The sequence below is a fragment of the Oncorhynchus gorbuscha genome, linkage group LG09 (genome assembly GCF_021184085.1).
Source record: "Oncorhynchus gorbuscha isolate QuinsamMale2020 ecotype Even-year linkage group LG09, OgorEven_v1.0, whole genome shotgun sequence".
NCBI classification, from domain to species: Eukaryota; Metazoa; Chordata; class Actinopteri; order Salmoniformes; family Salmonidae; genus Oncorhynchus; species Oncorhynchus gorbuscha.
Window position 1 is genome coordinate 77344514 of NC_060181.1, and position 25811 is coordinate 77370324.

Here is a 25811-nt window from a genome sequence, read left to right on the forward strand (position 1 = left end):
TTTCACCTAATCTACACATACAAGACACTAGGATATTTGTATTTATTTTATTGTCATTTCTTATTCTTATGGTCGAATCACAATATATACATTGATCTTTTAAAATGTTTCTTTAAATAAGCTTCGTTATACAATTAAAATATAAAATTCACTGTATTTCTAAGTCCGCCATAATCAAATGAATTCAGTGCTTGTGAACTTATACCTAGGTTAAATATAAGCCTCCCTTACCCATAATAACGTAATTATTTTATCATAATAGTTGAATCTGCTTTTTTGCAATCACTGATATGGCTTTCAAGTCGGTCTATGAAAATGCCTTTTGTTACAAATTTAACCAGAACCATGCATGTTTCAGTCTCCATACGACCCATTCTGTTGGACCAAAAACTCAAATACAAATAGTGAGTTGAAACCACTTGTCAGAGAGGAAGAAGTGATCTCTGGTCTTGGGGGAGGGGCTTGGTGCGTGTATGGAATGGAGCGAAAGGGGATGAGACCAAAAAGACATGAACAAGCGGACATACAGTGGTTCTTCCTTTAAAGGTTTCACACTTGCTCCGCCGTTTGTGGTAGATAGAGGCATTCTGTCATTGCACCACAATACCACAGGGGGAGATAGAACGCTGATCTATCAGTAGTCTAAATTGTGGAACAAAATGACTATCTTGTCATAAATTAATGGGAGGTGTTTTCAGTCTAAGAGTCCTCTCTTCTTTGGCACTAGATGTGTGCATCAGGCAACAATGACAAACTGTCGGTGGTCCTGGAGTTAAGAGAGAACTTGGGTAAATACAATGGGGGAATTACACTTGACATGTGGAATGACGATTTTTGAAAAATAGGCATGGTGGGCTTTTGGTTTCTCTCCTTCTAAAAACAGAAATAAATCATTCTAATTAACAAACTGTTTTTATTTACCACAGTGTGAAAGACTGATAGCCCCTCTATAGAAAGTCATTCTTTGCTGATGAAGATATCGTTATTTTTTAAACAAGCCATAGAAAGTTGGTTGCAATTTCAGTTTAATCCACCAGAAAAGACAAAACAAATAATACAACAAATAGTGTGGTTAAACTTAGATGTACTAATTGATACAAAAAACACACATTATTAATTGGAACCTTTATCAAGTGGAAGGGAGGAAAAGTAAGGAACTTGTCTGTGGGCCCTGCATTAAAGAATATAATTGGTTAAATAAAATTGTGATAAATAAAAATATACCCGTTTCATTTAAGGACCAAAAAAATGACAGCTGCAAAATAGTTGGGAAGAGATTTGAGATGTCGCGATTCAATGGCACATGGTTTATGAACTGACAGATAATTTTCCATTCCTCCTGAAAGCCTTAATCTGCTCACTTAAATGAACAGAGATCCTGGTCATGGTGCTACAGTATGTTGTTATAGCATCAAAGTGAGGACAATCGGCAATCTGATGTATACTTATGGCTTATCGTAAGCTGCAAGTCACACCTTTCAAGTACTCCTCACCTCACCCCACCCCAAACTCCCCCCTTAACACAGTTACCATTCAAAAACGAGTTATTTATAAAAAATAAACATAAATGACATTGCGACCAAAGAAAACAGACAAAATGGACAAAGTTCTCATCAAGCCAGCTACCCGTTCCAGGGTTAGGACTGTAACCATCAGAGGACTAGAAAAAGAGATTGTGAACTCTGCAAACAATGTTCCCACTCTGAGAATGGTAAATTACTAATTAATACATTCACTCAATACATTGGAATACAAAAGAGGCCATCCACTCATGATGGACTATTAGCAGGACAATACACTTGCCATGAAGGAGAGGAGGGGAGCATTGTAATTGTATAAAAGCCCCTTAGATATTTCTCTGTAACGTTTTACATCTCTAAATCAATATCACAGACCAGATTTACCCTGCCGAAAAATGCCCCTTAGATATTAATTTAGATTCCTTAATTAGATCTACAGGGACATTTTATTGATCTGCAAGTATTTTCATTCAGAAGCCACCTCTTAATGAGTTCCGAGAGCTGTGCCATACCACTTATTATTGGATTATTCACCATGGCAACCACTTGTTAGCATACAATGGGAAATTATGTGCAATTGATTTTTTCTATCGAATTCAATAATACATTTGTAGCACTGTAGATGCTGTGTTTTTGTAGTGATGGACAGCTGGAGGCATTTTGTTTTTCACAAGCGTAGCAGGCTGTGAATTCTGTAAACAAGGTTTCCATGGATGGGCTATTAGCAAGACAATAGACTTCAACCTTTATAAAAGGATAGTCTAATAGCTCGGCTACTGTCGGTGTGAAAAGAAATCGCCCCCAACTTGCAATGTATTACGTACTCTAAAGTTGTACATTTCTAACTAAACCTCATGCAACCGGAAAATGTTGGATCAAGCATATATTGTACCGTATTTGCTCATCAACATATTTATGCTTTCGTTCATAAAATAATGATAAAAATACTCATTCAAAATGCAGATGGAGAGAATAAATATCACTGAATGACAGAGCATGGGGACTGGTCTTTATAAATCAGATTTTTATGTGGAAATGTAAGAGTTAATTTGCTCTTCACTCGCAGTCACTTACTAGCCTAGACCTACACCCGACCGGTCACAATGTACAGCACCATCTTTTCCTACCTGAAACCCTCAAGGGATTTGGTTCCGCTGGCGGGACCAAATCAGCGGAAATTTCAAGAGCGCCACCTATAGTTTTCGATAAAACTCAAACTTTCATTAAAACACACATGCAAGGTACTGAATTAAAGCTACACTCGTTGTAAATCTAGCCACCAAGTGAGATTTGTAAAATGCTTTTATCTATTATCTGATAGTAAATATAATAATATATGCCATTTAGCAGACGCTTTTATCCAAAGCGACTTACAGTCATGTGTGCATACATTCTACGTATGGGTGGTCCCGGGGATCGAACCCACTACCCTGGCGTTACAAGCGCCATGCTCTACCAACTGAGCTACAGAAGGACCATGATAGCATGCACCCCCCAAAATACTGGAACGTCACCTAAAACAACAGATTTTCCATTTTACAAGACGCAACGTCACTTTTTAAAATTACAAAAGTTGCCTATAAACTTTTACAAATCACTTCAAACTACTTTTCTAAACCAACTTTAGGTATTAATAAACGTTAATAATCTATCAAATTGATCACGGGGCGATCTGTATTCGATAGCAGCAAGTCTTGAAATCATCGTCCATTGTTTTCAATTTCACAACATCCTGTGGAGAGACTAAAACAGGAAGGGCCAAAACGTCATATAACCAAGGATAAAGCTGACTGGAAATGCCAGTACTGGCGACATCGTGTGGAAGCTGTAGGCGTTTACAGGGCATCTTCATTTATTTTATGTCGCCTTAGACAATACATTGACTGGCGGATTGATATTTTTTTTTGTGTTTTTGGGGAACAGTTTTTCGAGGGATTTTTACTCCTAAACACGTTATGTTATAGCCACAAACACGATTTAACCAGTTTTAGAGACTTCAGAGTGTTTTCTATACACACATACTTATCAGATGCATATACTATATTCCTGGCATGAGTAGCAGGACTTTGAAATGTTGCACGATTTTTAACAAAAAGCTGCGAAAATTCGCATCATCCCTAACAGGTTTAAGCCGTGATTGTAAAATTAAAATCAAGGCTCCATTTCTTATTTAGTTTATAACTAAAATGCTTGACTGTAATTAAAGACATGGATGACTTGTATGCTGTGTGATGACATGCACAAATTAATGAGTGATTGATGTACTGTATATTTAAGCAGGCCTTTATGCCAATAAGTAAGTTACGCTAAAACAGCTACAGTAACAAATGCATTTTGATTTCTTGGAATAGAAACACGTTGTCCAGTGCCATATCTTCCTAACGGAAACCCTTAGGCCTACAGTACCACAGCTACAGTAAAAATACATTTCAATTAGTCTTGGATTAGAAAAAAACAGTATTCAAATGAATTAATCTACATTTCTAAAAAACTATCCCATATTGTCTGTTCTATTCAAGGCTCCCTTTGACTTGACACAGCGGTTGCATTAAGGAGAAGTCTATCTTTAATTCTGTGAGTAACAGTTGTATCTTTTATCATTGTTAATTATGAGTATTTCTGCAAATCACTGGATGTTTTGGTATCAAAACATTACTGCAGGTAATACGTCAATGTACACTGACATTTTTGGATATAAATATGCACATTATCGAACAAAATATTTTTTCAATTTCTCGCGCTGCCTTTTCAGCTGAATGTTGTCGAGGGGTTCCGCTAGCGGAACGCCTGCGCTAGAAAGGTTAAATAATGTGCCATAGAAATTTGTGGCAGCCTGCATGCTGTGCTGCAGTACGACAACTTTTAAAGGAAGAACCACTGTAAATGGCCATGAAAAAATACAATAAACAATTCTTGCGATACAGGCATTTTGAATATCGCACCAAAACATATATTCTATTAAATGAAATTCAGTCAATATTGCCCAGCCCTACCAGAGGCGCTAGCACCTTTCACCTAAACTACATATGCCAGAGGACCAGAAAGAAGGAGAGGGGCAGAGTGAAGGAGTTTGTGAGAGAAAAAAATAAAGTAATGAAGCTGACCGAATGGAGAAAGAAGAGGAGAGAGGGGGAGAGCAGAGGAGTACACATCATCCATCACTGCATGGCAGGGCTAGTTCTCTGGCATGCCGACACACATGGAATAAAGGACTCAAAGAGCTATAACCCAATGGACGAACGATATCACCCCTCCCAACCACAACACTCCTCCAGCCTCAACAGCTCTCCAATTCCCTACCACACCCAGCCTCAACATCTCTCCGATTCCCTACCACAACATCTCCGATTCCCTACCACAACATCTCCGATTCCCTACCACAACATCTCCGATTCCCTACCACAACATCTCCGATTCCCTACCACACCCAGCCTCAACATCTCTCCGATTCCCTACCACAACATCTCCGATTCCCTACCACAACATCTCCGATTCCCTACCACAACATCTCCGATTCCCTACCACAACATCTCCGATTCCCTACCACAACATCTCCGATTCCCTACCACAACATCTCCGATTCCCTACCACAACATCTCTGATTCCCTACCACACCCAGCCGCAACATCTCTCCGATTCCCTACCACACCAATACTCCAGCCTCTGCAGAATTATCACCATTTATTCAGAGGGGGAAAGAGGGAGAGGTGAGAGTAACGTCAGAGAGTGAATGAGAAGAGGACAGTGGAAGTTAAGCAAGCGAGTGAAGGAAAGGAGGGGAGGAGAGATGAGCATTAAGAGGGAGCATGGAGCGCAGCCAGAGATCTGCTCCTGTTAGACGAGGAGCGTGGGGCCGGCAGAGAGGCCGAAACGCATGGCTGGAGCTCAATTCCACCACTCGCATTCCTCTAATAGGAGCAGGGAGAGGGGGATGACTGATACCGCAGGGGAGAGAGACAGAAAGAGGGGAAAAAGAGGGGGAGAGAGCGAGGGGGGGACAGGAGGAGGACTTGTGGTCATTTTCATTAAGAGCTAGAGGGCAGATAAGAATGTTGGGAGGTGTGTGTGTGTGTTCATTAACATGGAGCACCTCAAGTGTTATTTCCCAGGCGGCCATCTCTAACCTGTGGGCCTCCATCACTCCCCAGATGGCTAATGAAAGACTATCCCCCTTTCTCTTCCTCTCCTTGCTTTCACTCCCTTTGCGTTCCTAATCTGAGCCTATTTTTCATTTTGCTCTCCCCTGCCTCTGCTTCTCTACCTCTTTTGCATTCTGTTCAGCTGAACAAAGTCTGGTGCTTCATCAACAGCCTGTCAAATACCCCCCCAAACACACACACACACACAAAGTAAACCCTCCCCCGCCTCCCACAATTGACACACACACACAGCAAAGACTCCCCCCTTTGCAGACACACACACACACACACACACACACAGTGTAAACCAATCCCTGGTGAATAGTTACCTCCTGTCCTGAGAGGTAATAGGCGGCAAGCAGTCCTCCAATGAAGCGGATGTTGACCTCGAAGACAGACACCTCAGCGTTCTGAGGAAACAGAGGAGAGGGGGATCAATCAGAGACAGAGCACAGTACTGCCAGAGCAGCCTTGCACCAAAAACACATCCTATATACTGCACAGTGACACTAACACCAGTTTGTAAAGGCACACATTCCTAAATTCAACTAGCCTACTATTCAGACCAACAGTAACACCAAATTCATATGTCAGACTAATAAAAAATAAGAAATGTACTACCACAAATATAAACTTGTTCCCTGTGTAATACCCTCAACGTTCTCTCGAACAACCTGAATGGGCTGTAAATCCAACTGTCACCCTGGGAGAGTGGAGAAAGAGGTGGAGTGGGGAGGCAGCCCTGTCAGCTCCGCTACCCATTTCCAACCACATTTAGGAGCCAGGTGCAGAGCTCCGTCGTAAAACATCCTGTGTTAGAAAGTCTGCGGTTGGTCAGGTTATGCACACTACTGCACACCACCAAATATGATAGCTGCCATATGGGTGATGTGCGCACACACACACACCACACAGTACCAAAAAAGAGAAGTGTCGTTCAGGTGACTGAAAACCTCAACGCAGTAACTATAAGTCATTCTGGTTATGCAGAAAATCAGAAACATAACAATCATACAGTCATTCAGGTGTCTCAATTCATGTCATTCATGTGACTCCTGTAAACACAATGTGTAAGAATGAGAATACTGAAAGACTTCATACAAAGTAGATGTGAGAAGTCAGAAATGTTCTTTCCTCACCCCTGCAGTATTTCAACTCCTTTGAAATACGATGTGGCTTTTCATATTCAAAATAATCTTGCATGAAACATTTAACATATGTCAGAATTTACCATTTTAAATTGTGAATGAGGAATGTTACTCCATATTAAAATTAGGTTACTCAAATCCAAGTGGGACATCATGTACTAGGCCTAATTCATCTCCCACAGTGCTATCCATTCAAATCTTACTTTAAACTCGGGTTTATTCATTCCGATCACAGCATTGACTAACAGACTACATTAATTCAGTCCTGTCAATTAAATCTGACTGCATTCAGAGTCATCCATCACTACAGGGTGGTCAAGTACAGGCCTTGCAGGAGCCATCCAGCTTTCGATGACTCACTACAAAGGACACGCCAACATGGCAGCTATTTAATCATTAATTATTAGAGGCTTTAACATACACACACACACACACACACACATGTTGCGCGCGAACACACACACACACATGTTGCGCGCGAACACACACACACATGTTGCGCGCGAACACACACACACACACACGTTGTGCGCGGCGTGAACACACACACACACACACACACACACACACACACACACACACACACACACACACACACACACACACACACACACACACACACACACACACACACACACACACACACACACACACACACACACACACACACACACACACACGTTGTGCGCGGCTCGAACACGCACACGGAACAAGGATAGACTGACGAGTTTCAGAAGAAAGTGACTAGTTTCTGGCCATTTTGAGCCTATAATCGAACCCACAATTGCAGATGCTCCACATACTCAACGAGTGTAAAGAAGGCCAGTTTTATTGCCTCTAATCAGCACAACAGTTTTCGGATGTGCTAACATAATTGCAAAAGGGTTTTCTAATGATCAATTAGCCTTTTAAAATTATAAACTTGGAAAAGCTAACACAACGTGCCATTGGAACACAGGAGCGATGGTTGCTGATAATGGGCCTCAGTACACCTAGAGTTGAAGTAGGAAGTTTACATACACCTTAGCCAAATACATTTAAACTCAGTTTTTCACAATCCTGACATTTAATCCTAGTAAAAATGACCTGTTTTAGGTCAGTTAGGATCATCACTTTATTTTAAGAATGTGAAATGTCAGAATAATATTAGAGATCATTTGATTTATTTCAGCTTTTATTTATTTTAACACATTCCCAGTGGGTCAGAAGTTTACACACGCAATTGGTATTTGGTAGCATTGCTTTTAATGTTAGGGAGTTATATTCCTCTGCTGGTAGCGTGACTACAGCTCAAGCTCATTACCATAACGCACAATGCGCAAAAATATTCCTAAAAATATTTAACCTCCACACATTAACAAGTAAAATAGCTCAAATGAAAGATAAACAAGTTGTTTATCTAGCCAGCAAGTCAGATTTCTAAAATGTTTTACGGCGAAAACATAGCACATATTTATGTCAAACCACCACCGCAGACATAGCTCATTAGCATAGCCAAGTAGGAAAAAATATGCAATCAACAAACGCAGGATTAAAAGAAAAATAATTTCACTAACCTTTTGAAATCTTCATCAGATGACAGTAATATAACATGTTACACAGTACATTCATTTTTTTTTCAATAATATGCTATATATATCCATAAATCTCTGTTTACAATGATGCATCATTCAAAAAATGCTACTAAAATGTCAGGAGAAATTAAATAGCCCCGGCAGATAACGTCAGCTAACAAGGAATACACATCATAAACTTTGACTAAATATGCATGTTTTACATATGTATAGGAAGATACACTTCTTCTAAATGCAAACGCTGTGTTACTTTTATTTATAACATTACATTTTGCATTCACTAGGCTATAATAGGGAGTCGGCGCTCCCACAATAGCATAATGACTCCTCTATCTTGGAGTCGACAGAAACCCAAAATTAATACATAAATATTCCCTTACCTTTGCTGTTCTTCCATCTGAAGACCTGTAAGGGATTATACTCACCAAATTAGCGTTCAGTTTTCAAGTCTGCGTCTTTCGGTTCTCAAAATAGCCTGATTTTGGTAAAAATGTAGGCAAAATTGAAGTGGTTGCGCACCAAAACGTTGAAAGTATATATAATGTCGAGTAAACTTGTCAAACTATGTTCATAATTAAGCTTTAACATGTTATAAAGGTCTACAGCAATTGTGAGGACGAAGCGAAACACACACGTCTTTTAATCGATCCTGAGGGAAAGAGAGAAAATGTGCAGAGCGCGCATTCAGGGCACTGTTTTTTTGGCGTGACCGAAACCTTTCGCCACGCTCAACGTCTCGTGAGCGCGCGATTCACACATTGACAAGCCCCATAGAAGGCAGCCTTCACGCTGAACACGTAGAAACTGTTCCCAGAGCGGTAGCCTTTTGGGAAGTGCGTTAAAGATGACGTCAAAGCAGAGGCAACTTTTTCCATTACAAGAGAGATTTTGGGAGAATGCATGCCCTGACACTTCTGCTTTACATAGAGACAAAATTTAAACGGATTTAGAATTGTTAGTGTGTTTTCTATTCGATAATATTTTTTATATGCAAATATTAGCAACTTTTGAAAAAAAATGTATCCTGTTTTATATGAGTACCCAAATCCTCCAGAAGGGGCAGTAAACCGTGGTATCCTGAACAGGTTAAATTATTTAACTTGGGTGAACAGTTTTGGGTAGCCTTCCACAAGCTTCCCACAATAAGTTGGGTGAATTTTGGCCCATTCCTCCTGACAGAGCTGGTGTAACTGAGTCAGGTTTGTAGGCCTCCTTGCTCGCACACACTTTCAGTTCTGCCTACAAATCTTCTATAGGATTGACGTCAGGGCTTTGTGATGGCCAGTCCAATACCTTGACTTTGTTGTCCTTACGCCATTTTGCCACAACTTTGAAAGTATGCTTGGGGTCATTGTCCATTTGGAAGACCCATTTGCGACCAAGCTTTAACCTCCTGACTGATGTCTTGAGATGTTGCCTCAACATATCCACCTAATTTTCCTCCCTCATGACGCCATCTATTTTGTGAAGTGCACCAGTCCCTCCTGTAGCAGAGCACCCACACAACATGACGCTGCCACTCCCGTGCTTCAAGGTTGGAATGGTGTTCTTCGGCTTGTAAGACTCCCCCTTTTTCCTCCAAACATAACAATGGCCATTATGTCCAAACAGTTCTATTTTTGTTTTGTCAGACCAGAGGACAGTTCTCCAAAAATGATGATCTTTGTCCCCATGTGCAGTTGCAACCCATAGTCTTGGAAATTTGTGGAGTGGTTGAAAAACAAGTTTAAATGACTACAACCTAAGTGTATGTAAACTTCCATTAAAAACCAGCCATTTCCAGCTACAATAGTCATTTACAACATTAACCTCTCTGGGATCGTTCGGGACGCTAGCATCCCACCTTGCCAACAGCCAGGGAAATTGCAGGGCGCCAAATTCAAAACAACAGAAAACAGAAATCTCATAATTAAAATTCCTCAACCATACAAGTAGTTTACACCATTTTAAAGATACACTTCTCGTTAATCCAACCACAGAGTCCGATTTCAAAAAGTCTTTTCGGCGACAGGAGAACATATCATTATGTTAGGTCAGCAACTAGTCACAGAAAGCATTCAGCCATTTTCCAACCAAAGAGAGGTGTCACAAAAAGCAGAATTATAGATAAAATTAATCACTAACCTTTGACTATCTTCATCAGATGACACTCCCAGGACTCAATGTTACACAATACATGTATGTTTTGTTCGATCAAGTTCATATTTATATCCAAAAACCCCAGTTTACATTGGCACCATTGTTCAGAAATGCCTCCAAAACATCTTGAGAAATTGCAGAGAGCCACATAAATAACATAAATACTCATCATAAACTTTGATGAAAGATATAATTATAGATAAACTTGTTTTAATGCAACCGCTGTGTCAGATTTCAAAAAAGCTTTACAGCAAAAGCAAAATAATCTGAGAACAGCGTTTCAGTAACAAAATCAAGCCATACAGTTAACCATCAAATTGGAGTCAAAAAAAGTCATAAATAGCATTATAAATCTTCACTTACCTTTGCTGATCTTCGTGGGGAATGCACTCCAAGGACCCACAAGAAATGTTTGTTTTGTTCGATTACGTCCATATTTATGTCCAAATACCTCTGTTTTTTTTGCGCGTTTGGTCCACTATTCCAAAGGCAGTGCGAGAGCGCAAAATCCAGACGAAAAGTCAAGAGTTCCATTACAGTTTGTAGAAACATGTCAAACGATGTTTACAATCAATCCTTGGGGACTTTTTATAATAAATCTTAAAAATATTCCAACGCGCAGTAAACAACTGATTGGCCACAGCCTAGTCCACTTGTTGAAACAGCTCTTATTTGACCCCCTTCCACAATAGAAGCCTCAAACATTATTCTAAAGACGGTTGACATCTTCTGGAAGCCTTGGGAAAGTGCAATCTGCCCCCATAGACACAGCATATTGGATTGGCAATCACTTAAAGAAAACTACAAACCTCAGATTTCTCACTTCCTGGTTGGATTTGTCTCAGGTTTTCACCTGCCATATATGAGTTATGTTATACTCACAGACATCATACAAACAGTTTTAGAAACTTGTGTTTTTTATCCAATACTACTAATAATATGCATATATTAGCATCTGGGACAGAGTAGCAGGTAGTTTACTCTGGGCACCTTATTCATCCAAGCTACTCAATACTGGCCCCGTCACCAAGAAGTCAACAAGGTCTACACTGTATTTCTGATCAAGTTGATATTTTAATGGACATTTTTTTGTGCTTTTCTTTAAAAACCAAGGACATTTCTAAATGACCCCAAACTTCTGAACGGTAGTGTGTGTGTGTGTGTGTATATATTTGATATATATATATTTGATATATATTTGATATATGATATACATATATTTTTATATATATATATATATATATATATATATATATAATATATATATATATATATATGAGTCCTTCTATCCCTCTCCCTCAGCGCTGACCGGAGCAGTTCAGAGGTAAATTACATTCCACAGGGTCAGCCTGTCATAAACACACACCGCCTGTGCTGTCATTACCTCTGCAGGGCTTTAATAACCCTAGCCAGAGTGTGCAAGGTTGAGGGAGAGAGACTGGTAAAACAGAAAATCAAGACAGAGGGGGAGATGCTCAGGCAGAGAAACAGTCAGGTCAGTCAGTGTCTCAGTCAGGGATGTACTGATTGTCGTCCATTGGCCCTTTATGTGGTCTGGTGAGGGAGTTTATAAGCGAGAACCAGATAGACAGCCAGCCAAAGCCTCCTCTCAGCCTCTGCTCTCCACTCCTCTCTCAAGCAATCTCTCCCTCTCCTCTTTGCCTCTCCAATCTGCATATTTTTCATTCTCCCTCACCCCCCTCTCTTGCATACCTTCTATATCTCACCTTCTCGGTTTCTCCTGGGTAAACACAGTAAGGGTCTGGCTTAATGATCAGTGAGATGTCCGGGCAGCCAATCCTCTCCGTGGCAAACTCAGACCACGCTCTGTTCCAGACTCCCAGGCCTACCACCAAATGACTCAACTTATCTGGCTCTGCACTGGAACTTCTGCTACAGCAGTGTCAATAATACTAATAACAATATAATATACAGTGCATTCGTAAAGTATTCAGACCCCTTGACTTATTCCACTTTTTGTTACATTACAGCCTTATTCTAAAATTGATTACATACAAATTCATCAATCTACACACAATAGCCCATAATGACAAAGCAAAAATAGGTTTAGAAATGTTTGCATATAAAAATAATACAGAAATACCTTATTTACATAAGTATTTAGACCTTTTGCTATGAGACTTGAAATTGAGCTCAGGTGCATCCTGTTTCCATTGATCAGTCTTGAGATGTTTCTACAACTTAATTGTAGTACACCAGTGGACATGATTTGGAAAGGCACAGACCTGTCTATATAAATTTCCACAGAAAAAAAATCTAGATTCTCTGGCCTGATGAAACCAAGATTGAACTATTTGCCCTGAATGTCAAGCGTCACGTCTGGACGAAACCTGGCACCATCCCTATGGTGAAGCATGGTGGTGACAGCATCATGCTGTGTGGATATTTTTCAGTGGCAGGGACTGGGAGACTATGGAAGGATCGAGGGAAAGATTTACAGAGCCAAGTACACAGAGATCCTTGATTAAACTCTGCTCCAGAGGGGTCAGAACATCAGACTGGGGCGAAGGATCACCTCCCAACAGGACAACGACCCTAAGTACACAGCCAACAATGCAGGAGTGGCTTCGGAACAAGTCTCTGAATGTCCTTAAGTGGTCCTGCCAGAGCCCGGACTTGAACCCGATCTAACATCTCCGGAGAGACCTGAAAATATCTGTGCAGTGACGCTCCCCATCCAACCAAACAGAGCTTGAGAGGATCTGCAGAGAAGACTGGGAGAAACTCCATAAATACAGGTGTGCCACGGTTGTAGTCTCAAACTCAAAACGAGGCTGTAATCACTGCCAAAGGTTCTTCAACAAAGTACTGAGTAAGGGTCTGAATACTTATGTAAATGTTATAAGTTTAAAAAAAATGTATTATAAACTTGCAAAAATGTCTAAAAACCTGTTTTTGCTTTGTAATTATAAGGTATTGTGTGTAGATTAATGTAGAAAAACAATTTAATAAATTTTAGAGTAAGGCTGTAAAATACTTACTTTGAATACTTTCCAAATGCACTGTATATGCCATTTCGCAGATGCCTTAATCCAAAGCGGCATGAGGCAGTCATGCGTGCGGACACATTTATAAATAACACCTTGTGTAATATACTATTCTAACTTGCAACTGGGGTTGATCCGAAGGCCTTCAAAAGGGGGGCCCACGAGCCCCCAGTTGCCCATCCCTGATGTAAACATAGATCAGTAACATCCTTCCTCTCTTTTTCTCTCACCCTCCCCTCGATCCATCTCCCATCTCTCCATCTTCCACAATCTTCCTTTTCCTTCTCTCCCTCTACCCCAGAGCTGACCGGAGCAGTCCAGAGGTTAATTACATTCCACAGTGTCAGCCTGTCAAACATTCACACCCCACCTGTGCTGTCATTACATCTGCAGGGCTTTAATAACCCTAGCCTTAGAGAGAGAGCGAGGGGTAAAACAGAGAATCAAGACAGAGGGGGAGATGGCAGAGAAACAGACAGGTGTCTCAGTCAGGGGTGTACTGATTGCAGTCCATTTGCCCTTTATGTGGTCTGAAACACTTTCCCTGCCCACATCATTTCCATGACTCCGACCAGCGTGTCCAGTTCTCCCTCCATCACAGCAATGCTAGACGCTCCTTTCCTCATGTCTCAAAAGGCTTCACTACTGGACAGGGACTAAAAACCAGAGCCCTCTGTCCGTAGCTTGGCGGACTCTCTAGAGCCCCGTCTGTGTGGTTGATAGTAGATCTGAATAAGGTATAAGTGGCATCAAGCAAGTTGTTGGTTCTAGGTTCTCTGAAGGTTCTACCACATGCTTATATGGCACTGAAGACTACAAGCCAGAAGGTGGCAAAGTACAGAGTTTTCACTACTGAAGTACAGAAATAAAGGTTTTGTGCTCTACTCACCACGCTGAAGTCCAGATTCTGCTCTATCCACTCTTGTCCGTCCTTGAACTCGTCGTGAAGTCCCATCATGTAGAGGCTGTCTAAGGCGTCTACTATGGTGGCCCCCATTTGGGAATTACCTGGACAGAGGACATACACAGGGTTAGGGTCTCATGTAACAATAAATAATGCAACCAAAGGTCTTTATTACCATATATATCAGTGTTAGGGGTCAATTCCATTTAAATTCCAGTCAATTCAGGTAGAACATTGAAATTTCAATTCTTATCAATAAGGAAAATGTAGAATTTCGATAATTTTCTTAATTGACTGGAATTTAAATGGAATTGACCCGAACCCTGATACACACAGTATGTGTGGCCCATGTCAAATGAATGAAACCCACACAGGGTTCTCCCCAGGATGTTTTAACAAGGTGGTGCTGCAGAGTCCTATAAAAGTGGGAGGCCTGGAACGTGGCAGTTCTCCCCCAGTTCCTGGTTCCTCTCTAGGTTTCTTCCTAGGTTTTGGCCTTTCTAGGGAGTTTTTCCTAGCCACCGTGCTTCTACACCTGCATTGCTTGCTGTTTGGGGTTTTAGGCTGGGTTTCTGTACAGCACTGAGATATCAGCTGTTGTACGAAGGGCTATATAAATCAATTTGATTTGCAATCTAGTGCAAAAAAACTATTTAGGGCAGGGTTCCCAACTTTCAGGCCTCCCTTCCAGCATTGGGGAACATCCCGCGCTCCCCATGTCTATTTATATGGGCACAAGCACTGTTCATGACAAACTTTTGGCAAAGAGAAAATGTTGCAGTTTTAAAGCTAATTGTCTTGCCATTGTATACATTTTTCCTCTAATGTGTATTCATGTGATATTTGAGTGACTCAAACATTACAACAAATTCTATGGGCAAAAGAACCTAGCTAAAAAACATTATGAAGTTCTAAATAGTTCTAAGGTATGTAATGACTGACATGACAAGAGGAAAACTCCAGGCACTACCCAATTCCGAAAATGCACCTTGTACATTCTACTACAAAAACTTTCAAGAGTACAGGGGCGCGCCCCACAGTTTGGGAACCACTGTATTAGGGTGTGGTGCCTGGCCTTAAATGATAACATAGAAATGTTTTAAATAGTGGCGCAGCGCCCCTCTTACATTCTTTGGGGAGAACTCCTGGGCCAAGAGTTTTTCCTTGTCAGGTCACTTGGTCAGGGAACACTCCTGGTTTGTTGTATAATGTCCCCCTTAGAGTAGGAGGTGTTGTCCCCCTACAAGTAGGAGGTGCTGTGCCACTACAGCGGGCGTGACTTTGGATCCCATTTTAGCATGGACATTAAGGAGCGATCAGCCAATGATCAGAGTATCGCCGCCTTCAAATTGGGTTGCCTATGGTTTATAAAAATCTCTAGGATGCACCATGACTTTACAATTACCACTACGACCCACCTACCCCTGTCACTGTGAAGGCTGAATGAGTGAGAGGGAGAGCAGAGCAGCCCTCTCCTCTCTGGAGTCTAGGGTAATCACTAGCTCACCTTCAATGGAGAGAGACGCCATTACTGCTAGCAGGGATCTTCATTAAAACACGACTGACAGCCTAACCACTCACACTCCTCCCCTCCCTCAATGTGACCACAGGCCAAGGGAGTGATGCAGTCTGCCCAGGGTGGTGAGTGTGGGTCATTATAATTCACTTTAACTAACAGCAAAGCTCTATCACTGTAGTTCTGTTTAATACCGCTGAAGCGGCCTTAGTTTAATACTACATCTTAATACTGCAGCTCAGTTTGATGGTACAGCTGTAATACTGTTGCTCTTTTTGATACATTTCTAGTACTATACCTACATCTCTGCATGCATTTCACTGCACCTTTAATACATGCTGTTAACTCTGTATGTGGCTTTGCTGGTGAACCCTAATGAGGAGAGAACCAGCCAGGCTCTAGTTCTGCTGGAGCTGCAGTGTTATCACTACTGACAGCAGTCCTAAATCACTCTAAAAATACACCCATCGGGCTGGTTGGCTGAGGCTGAGACTCTGGCCTGCCTGGGATCTGGACAGATTGGCCCTCTTGGAAGCAGAACAAGCTCACTGCCCTTTCCCCCCCAATTTTGATCTTGTCTCATCGCTGCAACTCCCCAACAGTCTAGGGAGGCGAAGGTTGAGTCATGCGTCCCCAGAAACATGACCCGCCAAACCGCCATTCTTAACAACCGCCCGCTTATTAACCCAGAAGCCAGCTGCACCAATGTGTCGGAGGAAACACCATTTACCTGACAACAGCGGTCAGCTTGCAGGTGCCCGGCCTGCCACAAGGAGTCGCAATGAGCCCAGTAAAGCCCCCACCCCCCCAAAACCGGACGATGCTGGGTCAATTGTGTGCAGCCCTATGGGACTCCCGGTCACGGCTGTTGTGATACAGCCCAGGATCAAACCCGGGTCTGTAGTGATGCCTCTAGCACTGAGATGCAGTGCCTTAGACACTGTGCCACTCGGGTGGTCCATCATTTGGTGTTTTTGTTGACGGTGGTGGAAAACACTGTCACAGGCATCACTTAAGAATCTCCCAAAAGAGTTCAATTGGGTTGAGATCTGAGACGGCCATGATGTATGGTTTACATCGTTTTCATCTAAACATAATCCATCTAATCCCTCCCTCCATCTGTCCTCCATGCCTCCTATCATCCCTCTGTACTTGTCACTTCATCAGTCTTATCAACATCCACTTACAACCTTTCAAATTGGGCCAATCATATCAAATGAAGCTGGATTGGCATTTATACCTGGAAGTATTTAAAGATGCCAGACATTGTAAATCTGTTACAAATTGTCCTGGATAAGGTTTATTTGGGGAATAATCATAACAGCTACTTTCTTCCTCCCTACCCTCTTCTCTGCCAATTTCATTGGTGACAGATTTTCTAGCGCTCCAGTATAAATCCACACATGGCACGGAACGTGATGTTTCATTATTCACTAATTTTCTCAGTCTAATAAACTGGCGGGTGTGTGTGTGTGTGTGTGTGTGTGTGTGTGTGTGTGTGTGTGTGTGTGTGTGTGTGTGTGTGTGTGTGTGTGTGTGTGTGTGTGTGTGTGAGGGGGGGAAATGGAGGGGGAGGGAGAGCTCCACTCAGACAGACCAGACCCTGGGCCCAGTGTAGAGGGAGTTTGAGGGAGAACCAGACAGCTACTGCGCTGAAGCTGAGACCGAGTCCATGCCAAAGCCTCCTCTCAGCCCCCTCTACACATTTTGCATTCTCCCTAACCCCTTCCTCTCACCTCTCTTGCATCCCTTCAAAAGCTCACCCTCTCTGTTCCTCCTGAGTAAACAGCATGTGGGTCTGGCTTAATAATCAGTGTGGAGTAAGGGAAGCCAATCTCCTCATGGCCAACTCAGACCACGCTCTGCTCCTTCCGTCCACCACCAAATGACTGGCTCTGCACTGGAACATCTGCTGCTGCAGCATCTACAGTATAATAACAATATAATATGTCATTTAGCAGACACTTTTACCAAAAGCGACATAGTCATGTGTGCATAAATCTGGGAATCGAACCCACTACCCTGGCGTTACCGGCGCTAAGCTCTACCACCTGAGCTACAAAGGACCATCTGTCCATTAGCCGGCTCCTATGAGCATCTCTGACTGGGCCTTTCACTGAGGACATGACCCAACATACACAGATTGACTGGGGGGTTTCTGTTGGCGCCACACCATCACCACCAAGACGCTGGCCAAGCCAGAGACAATTCAGAACACAACTGGTTATATACTAATGACTGGATTAAAGCTGTAAGTTATATCTCTCTTCCCAAAGGGTTTGCTGTTAGCTCCACAGGACTACAACACCAGAGATTGTAAACAGAACACACTGGGTCTGTTAACACAGAGGGCTTGATCGGAGTCTTGCTTGCCACTGTGTTTGAGATGACATTCAGCGCCCTGCCTTCTCAGTGAAGCTGAGAATCGCAATGATGATTTACAAAGTTATTTTCTGATTGTCTATTATTTACTGTTAAGGTTAACTAGAGAGTCAAGATATCAACAATGACAAGAGGATGCCTGCTGGATGCCTTAAGCTGCAGTTACGACGCAACTTGCACGCAATTTTAGTTGCTTGGAACACAGTTGCTTCTCGATTGCTCCATGAAACACCCCGCCTGCAACTAATAAACTTGATTGCATCCAATTGAAACTTTTCAACTTTGTGTAACTAGTTGCAAGCAACAGCCAATCAAAACTAATGCTTTTGTCACATGATCCATTCAAAGATTTGGGAAGTTGTCATGTCAACAAAACAGCTGTCAGTGCTGTGGAAACCGTGTTCAAGGTGGACAGAAGAAACATTACCCAAACTAGCACTGTATAAAGAAATAATGGAATCAGGGCTGGTACATGGTTTGGAAGTCAATGAATACAATTTCTGAAGTGAACCCAGACCTCTCTCTGACCAGTTTAAACAAGAATTGTTCAACATGTGCTGCGCCAGCTAGAAACTCGTTAGCTCATTGCAAGCTACACTATATATAGACACAAAAGTATATGGATACCCTTTCAAATTAGTGGATTAGGCTGTTTCAGCCACACCTGTTGCTGACAAATATAAAACCGAGCACACAGACATACAATCTCCATAAATACACATGGGCAGTAGAATGGCCTTACTGAAGAGCTCAGTGACTGTCAAAATGGCACCGTCATAGAATGCCACCTTTCCAATAAGTGAGTTTGTCAAATTTCTGCCCTGCTAGAGCTGCCCCGGTCAACTGTAAGTGCTGTTATTGTGAAGTGTAACGTCTATAAACAGATATAGCACAGCCGCGAAGTGGTAGGCCACACAAGCTCACAGAACGGGACCGCCGAGTGCTGAAGCACGTAGCATGTAGCACAAAAAAATAGTCTGTCCTCAGTTGCAACACTCACTACAGAGTTCCAAAATGCCTCTGGAAGCAACGTCAGCACAAGAGCTGTTCGTTGGGAGCTTCATGAAATTGGGTTTTCATGGCCGAGTAGCCGCACACAAGCCTAGGCCCTTTAGTTCTAGTGAAGGGAAATCTTAACGCTATAGCATACAATGACATTCTAGATGATTCTGTGCTTCCAACTTTGTGGCAACAGTTTGGGGAAGGCCCTTTCTTGTTTCAGCATGCCAATGACCCCGTGCACAAAGCGAGGTCCATCCAGAATTTGTTTGTCGAAATCGGTGTGGAAGATCTTGACTGGCCTGCACAGAGCCCTGACCTCAACCCCATCGAATACCTTTGGGATGAATTGGAACACCTACTGCAAGCCTTTCAATAGCCCAACATCAGTGCCCGACCTCACGAATGCTTGGGGCTGAATGGAAGCAAGTCCCACCAGCAATATTCCAACATCTAGTGGAAAGCCTTCCCAGAAGAGGAGGCTGTTATAGCAGCAAAGGGGATGACCAACTCCACATTAATGCCCATGATTTTGGAATAAGATGTTTGACGAGCAAGTGTCCACATACATTTCATGACCAAAAGTATCTAGCGAGCTTGATCAAAGTGTTACCAATTTCATTTTGTCTAGCTAGCTAAATTGTACAGCCAGCATTTTGTCTAAATCAATAATTTGTGAAATCACGATGTAATGCAGCAGATGACATGGCGTGAGTTTAGAATTCTCACACAATACCATAGAAGCGGCTTCAATTTGATTGGCTGTTGCACACAATTTTAATCGTGTTTAAGTTGCTTCATGTAACAGCAAAGCCGCTTTAGATCTCACTTGCAACCTGCAACTACAACAAAAATGGTGTGAATGTTGCTTTGTGTAACTCCAGCCGTAGGTCTGAGAACATTACATTGGAGATTACATGGGATAAGTAATCTGATACCTTCTTTCTTGCCGAAAGTTCTTCTTGCATGCTCTCATTTGATATTTTTAAAAGAGGAAGAACTATAACATGACTAATGTGCATGACTATTGCAGAGATCATGTGGGTTTTGAACCGCTAACCAAGGGAACAAACTGCCTTCTGGCTGTTTTTTTGTGCACTCCATCTCTCTACAGAAGCCTATGTAATATCCAATGTGTTATTTTAAGTGTACCAGGCCACTCACAAATTAACATATCTTGTGTAAACTTTCAACAAATGACTTCTATGGCTGAAGGGCAAGAGCAGCAACGTTTCCTGAAAGTTGGAATACACAAAGTCATCCGACAAGAACGATGTGTGGAGACTTCTGTGCATTCGGTACAGCAGCATAGCTGAAGAAAACAAAGGTCTACCAGATCCTTCAAACACCAGCGGTATGCAGGTACTTTAGGCAGTGGAAACTAATCACACAATCTGAGTACACCAATCCATCTGTGTCAAAAATTGAGATCAAGGAGTTTGAGAAGGGGAAACCAGGGTAAATCTCTAGTGTGCTTTATCAAATAGCCGTACCAGGGACTGTTGGAAATAATATACAGGTAACTGCAAAAAATAAAAGAAACACCAACATAAAAAGTGTCTTAATAAGGTGTTTGGCCACCACGAGCTAAAAGAGCTTCAATGGGCCTGGGCAAAGATTCTACAAGTGTCTGGAACTCTATTGGAGGGATGCAACACCATTCTTCAACAAGAAATTCCATAATTGTGTTTTTTTGTTGGTGGTATAAAAGGCACCGCTCCAAAACCTCCCACAAGTGTTCAATTGAGTTGAGATCTGAGACAGCCATGACGTATGGTTTAAATCATTTTCATGCACATCAAATCCTTTGGTGACCACTCATGCCCTGTGGATGGGGGCATAGCCATGGTAGCCAAAATAATGGGCACCTGGTCCTGCCCTAAGCCTGAGGGGATGTTAATTACTTAGGAATAGCTCAGGAACTACACCTGTGTGGAAGCATCTGTTTTTAAGATACTTTGTATAACTCATTCAAGTGTTTCCTTTATTTTGGCAGTTACCTGTATTCTACAGCTATTTTAGGTCTGTTGTTGTTTATTAATAACGAGTACAATGAACTCTTCAGCAATTTTTTTTGTCATGTTTTGATATAGGCTAATCCATTCACTGAAGCAGGAAGACTAGGCCTGTACTTTGAGTTGGCAATACTTATTATACATCCGTGTAGGGCTGTAGGCACCAAAACTCTAGACACAGTAAGATGGGAAAAGGATTTCTGACAGGCTTATATCTTTCCTTTTTTCAGATTAACCTAGTACTTATACGCACTGGGGTTAACCCTGAACTCAATGAAGTGTGTGGGCTGAGATTCTTGATTTAAACGACGTGTGTGCACGTGTGTGTGTGTGTGTGTGTGTGTGTGTGTGTGTGTGTGTGTGTGTGTGTGTGTGTGTGTGTGTGTGTGTGTGTGTGTGTGTGTGTGTGTGTGTGTGTGTGTGTGTGTGAGAAAATGGAAGTGTGCATGTGCGCAGCTGCTGACAGACTTTTCACACCCGGAGAACATCCATTCTCACATCCAGTCTCTCAGCGTAGGCTTCTAGCCTGGGTGATAACTAAACCTGCAGAAGATGCAACCACTCAGAATTGAGGAGAACATTTATCTCCGACCTACCAACATTCCTTTCATTACAAAGGAGAGGTGCTCCCCCTTCCTAATTCGGTTGGCGCCTGCCTAAAACAGCTAGGCTTTTTGATTTCTATGGTGAAATTTTGAGCTTGTCTCTTCTCAATGTCTCCGTCTTTCCATATTTCTCTCCCCTCCATCTCTCCCTCTCAATCTTCTGCTCCCTACCATGGCCCATCTCCAGAGGGACTGTGTGATGAGGCTGTGGGCTGTGTGCTGTGGGACCTGCCAGTCACTATATACGGCCTGATGAATATTTACTGAGCTATAGCACTTTGATGAAATTCTGGAGCAGTGAATGTGAGCGAAGCCTCGTTTTAGGGACACCTACACTGTGGTGAGCAGCAGATGTTCTTCCTTCCTCCTCCCAATGGCCTCACTCTGCATGATGGGTCTTCCCAACATGACGTCCTGTACCATTATTAAGCGTTCCCCCTTCCAGTCATTAGTACAAATATTAATATTTATAGAAGATGTTAACAACTCCAGAGCTGCAGAGTTGAGGAACTGGCTCCTGAGTGGCCCATTCAATAGGGTTACTCCGAAGAACAGTTTCTCTTGTCATAAATATGATGTTTTGTCAAACAAAAGGGGGAGCTAATTTTGTGCTCCTTTTTAGGCTGTCATTAAAGTGGATTGTTCAAAAGAGTTCTAACTTTCTCCTTATCCCGTTTTCCTCGTGTTTGAGGGGCTTATGCGCATTCCGAACAGACTCAAAAGAGGGAAAATCAGTTTGCTTTCCTGCCTGCCGTCCAATTTGGCACCAGCCTGCCTGTTAAAAGTTGAATCAGAGTGTAACGCTGGGAATATGGGACAAGGGGAGAGTTGGAGCAGCTGAGAGGGAAATGTGACAATATCCTGTTGGGAGGGACCCGGAGCTAGCTTCAGTCTCTGCAATTATTCCCTAGCCCCAATATAGTGTACTACTTTTGACCAGAGCCCATTGGGCAAACCAGTAGTGCGCTATATAGGGACTAGTGGGCAAGTTTGTACGCAGTCTCTCATCTCACCGGGTCTCTAACGCTGCTAGCAGGTCCAGGCCAACCTCAACTTCAGCACTGAGAGAAATAAATACATACTATAAGGTTATTAAATCAGGGTGACATGCAACAATTCCTCCATAAACATCCTCTCCAAGGATAGAGCCCATGTAACACACACCCCTAGAAACACACTGTACGGTACAGAACATGCGTGCCAAACAGAGATGTGTTTACTACTGGCACAGTACTCACTACTGTGCACTGCTGCACTAATTCATATGGATTGATAAGAAATATCACAAACACAAATATGCAAACAAACCAACACTGGAGACTAGAGATGTTGTGCTGGCTTATTGGAGGCATTCGCTCATTTCAGAGTGTCGGATATTGACTGGGGAGTTTCTCAGCAGTTAGAGAAAACGAGATACAGGCTGACTATAACCTGACTCACCAGGCTGAGCCTCATCTTTCCTTACTCATCTCTCTTTCTCCCACACTCCCTCAAGCTGAAATCAGTGTCTCTGGCCCCTCCAGCTGTCATTATAAAGTCATCACCACCACATCATCCCTCCCCACTCAGGATTCATCCACTACCACAGTTAAAGCATCCATCCCAGTGATCCCACAGCACAGCCGGCCTGGGAAGCTTTAAGACTAACGTCGCCACTGCTGTATCATTTCCCACAAGAGCAGCGACAAGCTCCCTCGCTCTCTCACCAACATGGTCGTCCAACAAGGAAATGACTGTTCATTAGGAGGATATTAGCCACCCGGGGAGCACAGTTCGACAACCAGCAGAAGAGTATGTGTGTAATTGTAGATGTTATCAGAGCTCCGACAGGGGGGCTAATGGGAATGGGAATATTGTAATGAGCTTATAAATATTGAGGAGAGATGAGAATATAACCCTGGGGGAGGGACTTAGTCTCGTCAATCCCACATCCCCTGAGGTGTGATTGGAGGAATCCATCTCTGTCATAATAGAGCTCCTCGGCTTATAGTCTTAAAAATCAGAAATTAGTTACCTCTGGTTCATTCAGCCATTCATATGGGGGAAAGAATGGGGTTTTGGGATAAACGCCGAAAATAAGGTCTGAGGTAAACACAGGCTTAGGCGACCTTACATGTTTTGTTCAATGAGATAAAATGCTTTAAAATTCATAAAAAGTGAAATTAGCTGATGAAGATTGTGTTTACCACAGACCTTTTTGGCATTAATTTAAATACAGAAACATTTATTTCCCATTGGCTTTGAATGAGCCATTGCGTAGCTAATGCCTACAAAAACAATGCTTTCTATAGCTGCTCATGTTTAGAGCCACTGAAGGAATAATTTAGAACGCCAAAGTGGTATTACATCCTGTTGCTCTGTGATCCCTCCCTCAACCATCCTTGCTTTGGACCTAACTGGAGTGCATTATTTTCTCAGGTTGCTTCTTATGAACCTTCCCTGTGTATTTTCAAGAGGTGTTCCATACATTACCACTTGTGAATTCTACTCTGATCTTGTCACCAGTGAACACAAACTGACATGCACACCTCCCTCTCCTCCAGCCTCATTTCGCTGCATATTCCCTCCACATTGCTCTCTCCTCATCTTCCCCTTCATGTTTCTCTCCATCTCCCTCAACTCCTTTAACTCAGCACCTCCCTCTTCTCTCCTCACCCTACCCTCTGGACAGAGATGGTATGTGTATTCTCTCAGTGAGTCTCAGATATCTGAGTTCTGAATGATCCTATTTGGTTCTTCATCCCATTATCAGACATCCACTGCTAGGTTTCTCGACATCTCCTCTCCTCCGCCCAACGTGCGTTAATTGGCGCCATTTCACAGCCCTTCCCAGAATGCTCCAATGTGCTATTCTGCCCTGGGAAACGACCATATAAACATGACCTACATGTTAAAAAACAACCAACTGACTAACTAACTAACGACCTGCAAACTGGGGAAGGAAGAGGAGCTGTCGACCACGGGATGGCTCCAAATGTATGATCCTATTATCTAATAAATCTGTAATAACAACTAATCTTAAATGCTAACAGCTAGGCTAGCAGGTTTGTAGTGTATTACAGAGAAACAAAGCCCGAAACAGATAAGGGACGACACAGATAATCCATTACATTGACCAGATACTTAATTGGCCGCTCTAACAAAGAAAAGGCATTCCTTTAAAAAATGGAAGGCAGTCGGGAAGAGGCAAGATCCGGTGGGACCATTCTAGGCAATGAGAGGGCAGAAACGAGTGTAATAACGGGCACGACTCCAACATAAAAAGTGTTTATTCTCAAACTTGCTGGGATGTCACGTAACCTATTTATATCAGTGCACTCGTAAGCATTACGAAACTTCTATTTGAGCAAATAAGCCATTCGATTTTTTTGTTAACCAAATTCGACACTTGCTCATTGACCTTCATACAAAAATTCCTTGTTTGGTGAGCGAAAAAAAAAAACACAACCTGCTGGAGAAGACAGATTTTGGGCCCAGTTATTCCTCTCGCTTCGCCTCTGCCTCTCTGGGGAAGACCAGGCATCCAAACAAACCTGAACTCAGCTGCCCCTTTAATCGCTATGGCAACTGCTCTCTGAGCTGAGCAGAGTAGGGAGCCAGAGGGTGGGGCTGGAGGGAGAGATCCTTTCTGGAAGACAACCTGGATTCTACTGTGTGATGGTAATACAAAGTGAGCCCTGCTATGCTGTCTGGGGTTGTAGGAAGGACAGGCAGGTGTCCATATCATGTGTCATTTCTCATCCTATCCCACAATTCAGCAGACAGTGCATACCAAGAGTACCATTCTTTGTGATGTCACTATGCATCAGCCTATTTGTAAAGGGAAGTGAAATAAGAGTGAAAGGGAGGGAGCAACTTATTG

General features: G+C 42.4%; 1 protein-coding gene across 4 annotated transcripts in view; it reads right to left on the minus strand.

The window, feature by feature from the left end:
• LOC124044109 (mannosyl-oligosaccharide 1,2-alpha-mannosidase IB-like) overlaps window positions 1-25811 on the minus strand; it is a 110538-nt gene that overhangs the window by 31466 nt on the left and 53261 nt on the right. For all 4 annotated transcript variants that reach the window (XM_046363564.1, XM_046363567.1, XM_046363566.1 and 1 more), the window contains exons 6-7: window positions 14418-14536; window positions 5989-6069 (exon numbers count right to left, since the gene is read on the minus strand). In XM_046363564.1, coding sequence (XP_046219520.1) covers window positions 5989-6069; window positions 14418-14536 — 200 coding nt within the window. The remainder of the gene's footprint in view (window positions 1-5988; window positions 6070-14417; window positions 14537-25811) is intronic.